The sequence below is a fragment of the Trachymyrmex cornetzi genome, unplaced genomic scaffold, assembly GCF_001594075.2.
Source record: "Trachymyrmex cornetzi isolate Tcor2-1 unplaced genomic scaffold, Tcor1.1 scaffold831, whole genome shotgun sequence".
Classification (NCBI taxonomy): domain Eukaryota; kingdom Metazoa; phylum Arthropoda; class Insecta; order Hymenoptera; family Formicidae; genus Trachymyrmex; species Trachymyrmex cornetzi.
In genome coordinates this window covers 29,451-41,279 of record NW_017300171.1, presented here as the reverse complement: position 1 = coordinate 41,279, position 11,829 = coordinate 29,451, and the positions used below count along the sequence as shown (strand labels likewise).

Genomic DNA, 11,829 nt, shown 5'->3' with positions numbered 1-11,829 from the left:
TTTACCAGTTTATTATTCCAGTGGATAAACTCCGGACCGGTAAAATCCGGAATTTACCCTGGTTTTTTCCACCCACTGGATTTTTCCTGCCAACCCTGAAAAATTGGGATTGAACAAACAAAACGACACGGAAGCATTACCTAATTCTTATCTACAAATTTTGCAGCCTTCTTCTCCTTCCTAATCTTTTCTTCCCTTCCTTTTTCCTTTGTTCCTTTCCTATCTCTCTATTCCTCTTCCAATCTCATCCCCTCTCTTAACAAGATAATATAAAGCAACAGAATGTCGCTCACACTTGATAATACAATACAAGTAATTTGAATTGGTTTCAATTTTTATTTCTGATTGCATTTTGTTTCTTGCGAATTAAATTGACTCTTTAGTTGCTTTCCATTTACACCGATTCTCAGATAATTCTCACTTGTAACGTCATAACTCAGTTGAATATATAATATATATACGCGTTCCTTTTGTATTCTGACAAGTGAGATTCAACTGAGATTTTACCCATAATCTGCACAAGATCGAGACCGTGTACTTTAATGAGTCTCGTAAACTCATTTCAAAGTGAGGTTATAAACCTGTATTAACAGGTGATAATTTTTTATCAAAGTAAGCAAGTAGTGACGTCATTAATCTGAATATAAAATAGGTACTTAGCTCACTTCAAACTCAGTTTCACTTGTGTGTAAATGGAAAGCAACTATAATTGTTCCAATTACTAATTATATCCTGGTTTACCAATCGCATTTGAGGTATATGTACAATAATTTTATTTATTAATACACTTTAATATAGTTGTCTATTAAAATAAGGATTGTGTATACTATTATAATAATTTTAAATATAATGATCATTTATTCATTGTTATTTTAATTTTTATAATCTATTTTATTAATTTGATAACAGAATGTGTGCTGGTACATTTCTATTTAATGACTCATCATGTTCAATATTTTTATCATTATGGACTTATTGAGACTCTTATAATGGAAGAAGAATATAACCGATAATATTACCAGAACGGAAACCATTGCATTGTGCGGAAGGTAGATAGAATAAATACTACCAACTTTTTGTAACTATAAATTGTATAATTTTAACCGTTTTATCAATTTTGTCAAATTTACGTTTATATAATTTCTTTACACTGAGGATAATCTAATAATAAGGTCGAAACGTATATGTTCTAAGAATTTGAAATACACAAAAATCTGGCTTATAGCCCCTTCTTGTTATTTATTGTTTATTATTATTGAGTCATTATATAAGATTATTTTTATTACAAAATTTCTTATAATTTCTCATGGGAAAGTTATAAGGAATTATGATATTTCTTATTTTTTGCCGTTAAAAAACATATGAAAAAATATTAGAAAATATGAAAAACTTCTCATAATTTTTCATGAAATCGTTCTGAGAAAAACAGTTAATAAAAATAATTATAAAATTTCTGATTTTTTGGTGTTGAAAAAATACGAAATAATGTTGGAAAATCTAAAAAATTTCTCATAATTTCACATAATTACTTACAAATCGTTGATATGAGAAATTATGTACAATTTTATGAGACATATTGTGAGAAAAATGTTGATTAGAATATACGTAGACAATAAGAAAGGAGTACATCGATGAATACATACGCGCGCGCGCACACGCACACACGCACGCACGCACACACACACGCGCGCGTACACACACACACACACACACACACTTCCAAATGGCGTAACGGATAAGATATACTCTTTAAATCTCGTGGAGTGAAATCTCACTCGAAGAGACTGAAAATTTAGCCTGTCTTGAAAAAAGAGTGAAAATCTGCCTGTCTTGAACATGAGTAGACTTATTTTCACTTTTTTTTCAAGACAGGCTAAATTTTCAGTCTCTTCGTGGAGTGAGATTACACTCCATGAGATTTAGAGAGTACAGTACTCATAATTCTGATGCTCCAGATTCAATTCTTGGTATGTAAAAAAAATTAAAATGTCATAAAAAATTTATAAAAATTGTTTCAGATTTACATAGGTACTCTTGATAAAATACAATAAATTAAAAAAAAGATTTTATCATATTTCTTTAAATTTTGTTTTAAATAAATTTTTAGAAATAATTATGAGACGAATTATTAAGTTTATGAGAAAATACGGAGAATGAAATACTTTTTATAATTGCATGAGAAAATATGAGAAAGTGATCATCCTATGAATAAATATGATAAGTTATCTGAAAAATTGTAACGATTTATGAAAAATAATGAGAAAAATTATTATATAATAAGATATATAATATGATATGAGAAATGAAATAATAAGTTGGCGGCTGAGTACGCTCGGCAGGACAGAGTTTCCTCTATCCTGGGATTATCCCGTCGGCTAGATGCAGGAGACCGAACGCCAAGGTAGAGCACTCTCTATCACCTTGGTTTGCGACGGAATCGGACAGAAGCGGAAAATAGTCGCAAGCGCGAGCAACAATTCTCTGACTTACACATATATGTATACGAATTGTTACTTCCGCTCGTATTGTTCCGATCTTACTCGACGATCTTCGTCGGCCGGCAATACGAGCGGGAAGGATACCGGTCGGCGGTACTTTGGCGGAATTTTCGGGTAACTCCGGCGAAGCGGCTGTACCTGTGAATTATGCTTTTGATTTAAGTGCGGGCGCACCTCATCACGCGTCCTCATCACTGTCATCAACGCAGAGTTGATGCAATGGCATCTGGCCGGATGTTTGGCCGGGAACAATGCATGTCGGGGTGCATCGCATCGTTACATCTCCCCCCTCCTTAGGCTGTGCCTGAACTTAAAGGCGTGTTTACTTCTTCTTAATCCACCTTACGGTGCCATTTCCATTAAATCGAATATGCCAGCGGATTCCCCCCGAATACTTATCTTGTACTGGCGCGAGACGTGCGCGGCAAAGTGCGGGACGTTGACGACGTGTCCAGGCTCGACCTCCACAGGAATCGGCGGGGGTGGTAGTGGGCCTACTGGACGTGCTGGCTGCAGTTCTGGGCGGCTGGGTTTCACCTGTCTTTTCGGCTTCCTCGGTGGTAGCGGAGGCGGCGGGATGGTCAGCTAGGCCAACTTTTTTCTTCCTTGCCGATCTGAGGGCTGCACCATGCCTACGGTCGGCACGTGTTCCCGCAGCGGTGGATAGGCGGCTGCTGGTTCCGTGACGGAGACCTCGATTCTAGCCGCTTGACTTGTGCCCGGATTGGCCGGATTGTATTCCTCTTGGAGGAATTTTTTAAACGCGTCGAGAAAATTGCCTGTATTCGTCGACATCTTGCTATCAAGATCAAGTGACGAGTCTTTCGCTCTTACTCGTAACATGCTTTTGTTGTTATTAGTCATCGTCTTTGTCCTCGGTTTCGTCACCGCTTTCGTCTTCTTCGCTCATGTTTACGTCGCTTTCGGTATCGGTCTCGACGTGCGGGGCAAGGGCGGGTTTTTCTGACTCGTTGTTGGAGGGGGCGTCGGGGTGTTGGAGGAGGCGAGCTTTAAATCTTTAATATGAACGTTCCTGACCCATCGGCCGCTTTGGTCGCGCAGGTTGAAGATGACGGATGATACGACGCGCCGTACCTTTAAGAGGCCCTTTATATTTCGGTCAATTTGGCGTTGAAGACCGTTGCTTTATTGGATAGGGAATATTCTTATTTATATATTTGATCTCCTATCTGCGGTTTCCACGGCCTTCGTCGTAAGAGAGAGTCGTAGTATTTCTGCTGCTTTTGAAAGGCTTGTGAAAGTGCTTTTGAAAGGTTAATTCTCACCACCTCGTATCACCTTTTCCAGGTGATGGCGGGTGGTGTCAGGCGTCTTTACGTGCGTTTTTCGCGTTCACAGGTGACAGCAATTCGCGCCCTAGATTGATGTACGCCGGTGTGTATCCGGTAGCGTCATGAGTTGCGGAATTGTACGCGAATTGCAGTTCGCGGATGCGCTCATCCCATCTCCAATGATTTCGGTCGACATATTGCGCTATCATCGTCTTGACAGTGCGGTTCGTTCGCTCGACGGGGTTACATTGCGGCGTATATACATGTGGCGGATTATGTGAGTGTGTGTGTGTGTGTGTGTGTGTGTGGGGCGAGGAGTTTCTCGAGTTGCGCTGACTTAAGCCCAGTTCCACAACTCACGGTTAACTCTTAACCGAAGTTCAATTTGTTTCTCATCTGTTTCCAATTCGAGAATTGGAAAGAGACAATGAATAAGTTGAACCTCGGTTAAGAGTTAACCGTGAGTTGTAAAACTGGGCCTTAAACTGCGTCCCGTTATCGGATATTATAATTTCGGAGCATCCATGTAAAATAATGCATTCGGCGATAACTTGCGTCACCGCCGGTGCGGTGGCGCGTCGCAAAGGTCGTAGTTCCACCCACTTGAAAAAGCGGTCCTACATATTAAGGAGCCAATCATTGCTCTTTTTCGATTTCGGCAATGGACACAATAACACATGTTACCACAAAGAATTAAAGAAGTAATAATATCAAATAAAACAATTTAATTTATCGAGGGGGGTATATATCATTTATTTAATTATTCTTTGATAAAACAATTCTCTGAATTGAATGTTTAATAATTTTTATTGTATTTAAATTGTAGACTTTAAATTGCTGCCAATATATTTTTCTTTAGTTGTAAAGATTATATCTATTTATTCTAAACGATAAAATATAATGTATACGTGCTTCTTATAGGCGTGAGTTACGAAGATGCTTTGAGGGATGGTCTTCTGCTCTGCATGCTCATGAATAAATTGCAGCCTGGCCTGATCTCGAAGATCAATACTTCCGGTGGAGATTACAAGATGATGGATAATCTTAATCAGTGAGTATTACATAATGAATTTGAAGAACAATAAACACGATCAAGAAAATACCAGAAATCATTTACAGAGTATAGATGAACAACACTGTAATGTGATAAAAACGAAATAAAACTGCATCTCTCCACTAAATATTCTCTGAATAATTAACATTAATTTGAGTTTAAGATTAACTGAAGTAGTACCAGTTTCGCTGTAAAAATTTCTTGTCAATAATGAGCTGCTTTTAACAACAGAGAGAAATGCTCCATCTCATAAATATCAAATTAATTTACTCGTATTTGTAATTAGTAACTTCTTTATTGGTATTTATTAGGCTTTATAATACTTCGTAAGATTCAATATTTGCTTTTTTACTGTAAAAAAAATGAATTTTAATAATTTTGTTTGAATAGTTCGAAGTAAATATTTACTAAATGCAAGCATATATTTATTTGATATAAAAATTATTAATTTGATTTAACTATCATTTTTTCTTAAATAAATATTTATTTATTCTAAGTAAATGTTTGTACTATTCAAAGAAATGTGCATTAAGATTTAATGATTTTTTTTCAATGTAACAAAAGATATTCCGCGTCAGCGAGTCTCGACGCAGATAATTTTCTCATGGATGATGTGGCGCGGCGGTGTGTCCCGCTTCGGCGACGCGCCTTCTACTTGTTTATGGTCCCCTAATCCACCGTCGACTTTACGCAATCGACAGTGTTTTGCGTCAGTTTCTCGACTACGGAATATCGACAACGCCGATCAACGACCGTTCGGACCGTCGTCGCGAGTCGAGAGATTGTTGACCCTCTCGCGAGACTCTCTCGTTTCGAGAGTCGCGCAATATCACCAGCCGGAGCGATTGGGCGCGAAACGCTCCGGTGATGATGGATCCCCCGGCTCCTAGTGCATCCTGCTCTCCTGGCAGCCGAGAACCGACAAAGTCTGAGGTCGGGACCATCGACTATACATTGGAGCGCGATGAAAGTGAAAACACCGATAGATATATGTAGGCGCGTAGCATAGCCGTACGCGCATTACCGAACGCGCGGAAGACAGAAAGCCATGAATTTTTACGTCACGTCACGTTGCTCATGTTTTTTTATACATATTAATAAATCTTTGAATTATATTTGCACATAAAATCAGCGCAGTGCAAATTCATCAAGTGATGATTAGTTTAGAAGACCAAATGTTCATTAAAAATTGATCAAAGGAATTTTTAATGATCAGCGCAATCGCAGTTTCCCATGTCTTGTAAATTCTATAATGTGTGTACATCTTCCTTTCCGGGCTTTAAATGTTCTTTTATCTTCAAGCTTTTTGCGTCGCTAGTTTTCACGATGGTATAGGCAATAGCTTGGCACAATATACATATGTATGTATAATATGTATATCTGCGACGTGACCGCAACCCGAAAATAGGGTATCCAAGTCGAACGCTTGTAGCACATTGCTACAATCCTGATGAAGTATTTGCCTGCGAGGAGGTGATTTTAGGATAACGCAAAAAGAAGCGCACCCTCGGATGGTTCGTAAAATTGCGCTTTTCCGCATTCTCCCCTTTTGTCACTCAAGATAAAAGGGATTCGCTTCCTTTGGTTGCCGGATACTGGCGTCTGATGCCCGCAAACGTGATGGTTCTTCTCTCTTCCGGCCGTGGACACTCGTAGCTACATGGACCATCTCCTTCCTTGGGAGAGATGCGCGCGTTCTTCTTCTTCTTGATATACTCTGAATTTCCAATCCACTTAAAATGGAAGTCCGATATTTCTTGTGTCATACGGCAAGTCTTTTCAAGTCTACTGATTGGTCAAGACAGAGAGATCCAAGAACTTCTCTGTCTTTCAATCAATTAATAAGTTTAAAAAGCCTTACTGTATATGATACATGAAAAATTGGTCTAGAGAGATCATAGTATCATGCGTAAAAGATGAATTTAAAATGATCAATTACATAGTACATAGTTATGAAACTGACCAATCATAGCTATTCCTCTGAAAAATGACTGTGGATTGGCCAGTTTTATATAACTACGGATGTTATTAAACCTGATTAGGCGTGCCATGTAAACGTAATCACTTGTTTAGTCTAGCAAAGGAAGAGGGGAAGAAAGCCCTACATCTTGAAATCTTCAAAGATGAGAATATGGAGTAATAACCTGTAATCCCACCACCGCGGGTTCGCCAAACGAAACGTTTCCACTTACGCGTTTCGGTCGCATCGCGCACGTTCTGCAGCTCCTGCACTGTCTCGCGCTTCTCGCCATCAAGTCAGGCGCATTGCCGTGCGGCGTGCGCATGTCGCGCTTCTTCGGCGTTTGGCGCGTTTTGAATGTTTAAGAGCGCGTCCCGTAGGTAGTGGGGCGAACGATGCGCAGCGCGGCCACTCCGCGTTACTCCCTTTCTACGCGAGCAGTATGATCCCGGTGAAGGTGGATATACCGCCACCACCGGACCACCGTTGCCGCTGACGCGCGAAACGTACCGTGCGTCGCGTCTTCGCGGAACGCACGGTAAGATCTGCACATGTATGTACATACGTACCGCTGCCACGGCGCGGCGAGGAGGGATTCGCGTGTTGCAGCCGGCAGCGCAGCGCAGCGCCGAGTCCCCTCATGCGACTCTGATAAACGGACCGCTCGTAAGCACTGACCTGCCTCACGCTCGACGAGCTCGGCGAGCGCAACAGGTTGCGGACACACTTGATCGATGCAAGGCCATGGATTCTAGCGAGATAGCCTTGCGGGAACACGACATAATATAATGTCTATTTTTAAATTCCTATTTCTATTTTTTCCTCTCGCTCTTCTTCCGACATGAATTTCACACGAGACGTACGATACCTCGCGATTTTTATATTATTTATCCAATAGTTGTTTTATTAGTATATATAACAAATTATTAATACATGATTATATATTTTGATCTATCTCATATTATGTGAATCTAAATAATAATATGTTTATATTTATATACCACAAATATTTCATATTTTTAAAATATATAATTAAATATACGTATGATTATTCAATATATGTATATATTTGAATTCGCAATGTAAAATCCTATGCTTTTCGCTCTCTTAAGGCTCCCTCTGACTCTTTCTCTTCTTATAATTAAATAGAGAACTTTGTCCCTTCTCTTGCATATCAGAGTGCATATTATAAAGGCACATTTTGATTTTTCTACTCTTTCGCGATGTTGTCGTTTAGATTGTGAAAAATTAAGTCTCACATTTAAGAAGGATACACGTTTCTTTTGTTTCTTGAATTGGTTTAACATCTATCGTACACGATAAATCGCTTCGTTATTCAGTACCTCATATGCGGAAGACGCATCGGGCGTCAGGAACACATCAGAATGAGCAGGCTGGTATATGTGATATGTTTGGCGTATGCTAAATACTTCCAACGTGTCAGACGTTTTCTCGTACTACTATGTCTTTATACATTTACCATCTCGCAAAATATTCTATACTTTCACGTTCAAATAGAGATTCCTTTCGTTCTGCCAGTGCGAGATACATAGATTGAAAAATTTGAATCTTCCATGAAAAATTAGAACTAGATATTAAAGGCGATTGTACGTGAGGCCCTGATAATGCGTAAATGCTTCTTTTACATTTCATTGTTCCAATTTTCGCCTTCTACACTGAAAAAAAAATATCTTAATTTCAAAGAAATATGGGTGCATTCGTTTACGCAGCGGTTAGCGCAGATTTGGTCAAACAAAAGGAAAGTGAAAACGAACATTAAAGAACATATGGCTAATATTAAAAAATTAAAAGATTCACGTACTGTAATATCAGAACAGATCCTTGGTTAATCCTTGTTTAACATTCGGTGAACAACAAGGATAAAGTAAACTTCTACGCTAACCGCTGCGTAAACGAATGCAGGGTTGTTTCTTTGTTCCAATTTTTATTGCCAGGGAGTAATAAATAAATTACACGACACTACAAATCCAAGTGTGTAGAAAAAGTAATTTTAATATGTGTGTTTTTTAGTTTTTCGTGTAAAAATTACATTATACTGCACATTTATATCCATTTTTGTATTGTATGCAAAATATAGTGCGTTATTTTTACGCGGGAAACTAATTACACACATAATATATTAAAGTCACTTTTTACACACTTGCAATATATGAATTTGTAATAAAGTTGCGCAAATTCTCATATTTTTTATACGCTCTCGTGAGTGTTTGCGTGAATAATTATCGCATTCGCGATAAGCGATAGACGTAATTGACGGGGCGTCGCCGTCTTCAACGTTGGAAACGGAAGATGATTCTGCTATCCTGTTATACGGGCACACGCGACACGTCATTTCTGCGGCACGAAGAACAAAGGCCATCGCCTTATCGCACTTTCAGCTGGTTGCATATATCACAATCCGTTAATTACCAAGCGGCGATAATTAGCGACCGAACAATAGAAGCGCGTCACTAGCTCAAGACGACGCCCAGGCAAGCAGCCGTATAAAGGAGTTGGACGTAGTGTGCTTCTCTTTTGTTTCTTCCCCGCCTTTGTCTCCCCTCCGACTCGCTATCGTCCTCGACGTGATTCCACGAGCCCCACAATTCCTCGTCAAAGAGATTCTTCGATATCTCTTCGACATTAATTTTCCAAAATATTTCATTGATTAAATTGAATATCTAAAATTACGCAAATTTTTTTATCTCTCTCTATTATAAGTTTATATAATATACATTTGAATTGAAGAGATGTATTTTAATTTCCTTTTCAGGTTCCAAAAAGCCTGTGTAAAATACGGAGTACCCGATGTTGATCTCTTCCAAGCTGTCGACCTGATTGAACGTAAAAATATCGCTCAAGTGACAAACACCATCTTCGCTATTGGACGGGCGGTAATTAATTAACGATAATCTCGTTATTTTATTACTTTTCTACTAAATTTTTTACACTATTCACGCTTTTACATTAAAATCTGAAGATTCCTTCAAGAAAGGCTTTTTGATAAATATATGTCACATTTCATGTATTTTGTTTTATAAATTTGAAGAAGTACTTATGTAGATAACATTTGTCAAATAAGCATGCACATTACGATTGTATTGCTTTCTTAATCATGTTAAATAAATAAAGAAGAAAATGTAGATACTTTTTGTACTAATTTACAGACGTATAAGCATCCGGAATGGCGCGGACCCTGGTTAGGTCCGAAACCGGCGGAGGAGAACAAGAGGGCTTTTACGGAGGAGCAGCTAAGGGCTGGTGAAGGACTCATTGGCCTGCAAGCTGGTACCAATAAAGGCGCTACACAAGCCGGGCAAAGCTTCGGAGCTACGAGAAAGATACTTCTTGGGAAATAATTTAATAAAGTTTACACTTTTTTATCGCTGTTAGAAATATTCTGTTTGCGTAACGCGACCTTTTGAATAGATATACGTACGTATGTTTAGAAATATTGTATTTAATTAAATGTTCAACGCTTTCGTAAAAAGGAACAAAGAAGATTGTATAATTCTTTGTGATTAGAATAGCCGTCAGTATATCTGTTGAAGTTAAGGTAGGTAGTCCAACAGTGAACCAGTAGTACACTATGAACCATTGCGATTTATCGCAATAAATGCAACGTTATCAGATTGTATTGTTATCATGCAGCGACTCGCATTTGAACCCCTCCTCGGCTCCTCAATTGACTGGCAGATCGCTCCAAAGACGGCCATGTAATGTCACATTTTAAGAATTTTGGGTTGTAAAGTAAGTTTTTTTCGTAAGTTTTACGCATTTTTTATGCTTTTGTTGTTATACCTATCATTTTTTTCATTGTGCAATAGTTTTGCGTGCACATTTGGCTTTATTATTCTGTAAGCAACTTTTTTTGTTACATTATTTTATTACATTATTTAGGAGATTATCGTGGAAAAAGTTAGGTGGTCTACAATGAATCATTTTGACGTGAACAATGAACCATGGTATATTGTAGACCACATAACCTTTTTTACGATAACCTTCAAAATAATAATTTATTGTAACAATTATTTAGAATACGGCCCCTCCCTCCACTTAAAGTCTCAATAAAAATGTACTCATTTGACGCGTTTTCACTCAAAACGAAAGAAAAACGCGATGGTCAGCCTTTTACGAATTCTCACCACCTTATAATTATCTATTTTATAAATAAACATTTTAAAATATAGCAAAACTAAAATAATCCCAACAATTTGCAGTATAAAACATATGTAGTTCATTATTAAAAATAGCATGATTTATTGTGTAACACCCCTTGTACACAATGAACAATTTTCCGTTTTTTTTAAATAATCGAAATTGTGACTAAATTTCACGGATAACTTAAAAGTTATTATTTACAGTATGTAGTCAACTAAATTCATAAACTGTATGTAAAAATTCAGACCTTTAATTCAATAATTGAGAGAAATACGAGCCTCTGAAATTTACGTAGTTCATTGTTGGACCACTTATGCCCGTTTCAATATAGTTTAACTTTAATCTCAGTTCAACTAACTCTTCATCTTTTTCTAGTTTTAAGAATAAGAAAAAGATGAAGAGTAAGTTGAAAACCGAGGTTAAAGTTAATCCACATTGGTAGAAACGGGCATTACCCTACGCGAATAAATATCGACGCATAAATCTGTTTAATGCTAGACGTGTTTTTATTATTTTGTGTTTATGTTTTATTTTTATTTAGCGCGTTCACTTCTAACGTGAGTGTATCTGACGAAATGTATTTTATGAAGTAATCAATATATATTAATAGACAAATATACGACAGTATGTCGAGAGGACTAAAGTTTTTATTTTATATCTTGATGCGTCTCACAAGTAGAGATCCCGAGGCAAACACTATTCTCTCCCACCGCGAAATTCCTAGAGCGAGTCTTGTCGCTCTTGCTAGTTTCCTGGCAGCTCGCTCGGCTCCCGACAATCGTCTTCAGCCGCGTGTTCCGTGTCGGTGCACGCGGAGACGCACGTGCACGTCTCCGGTCCGCGCGCGCGTCACGTCACAGCACA

General features: G+C 38.1%; 1 protein-coding gene across 1 annotated transcript in view; it reads left to right on the top strand.

Annotated features, from left to right (window-relative positions):
* The window catches only part of LOC108768988 (muscle-specific protein 20), a 46,382-nt gene extending 35,213 nt beyond the window's left edge, over positions 1 to 11,169 (top strand). The window contains exons 3-5 of the mRNA XM_018519724.1: positions 4,712 to 4,841; positions 9,578 to 9,698; positions 9,972 to 11,169. Of these exons, the coding sequence (XP_018375226.1) occupies positions 4,712 to 4,841; positions 9,578 to 9,698; positions 9,972 to 10,163 (443 nt within the window). The 3' untranslated portion in view covers positions 10,164 to 11,169. The remainder of the gene's footprint in view (positions 1 to 4,711; positions 4,842 to 9,577; positions 9,699 to 9,971) is intronic.
* The last annotated feature ends 660 nt before the right edge of the window (positions 11,170 to 11,829 follow it).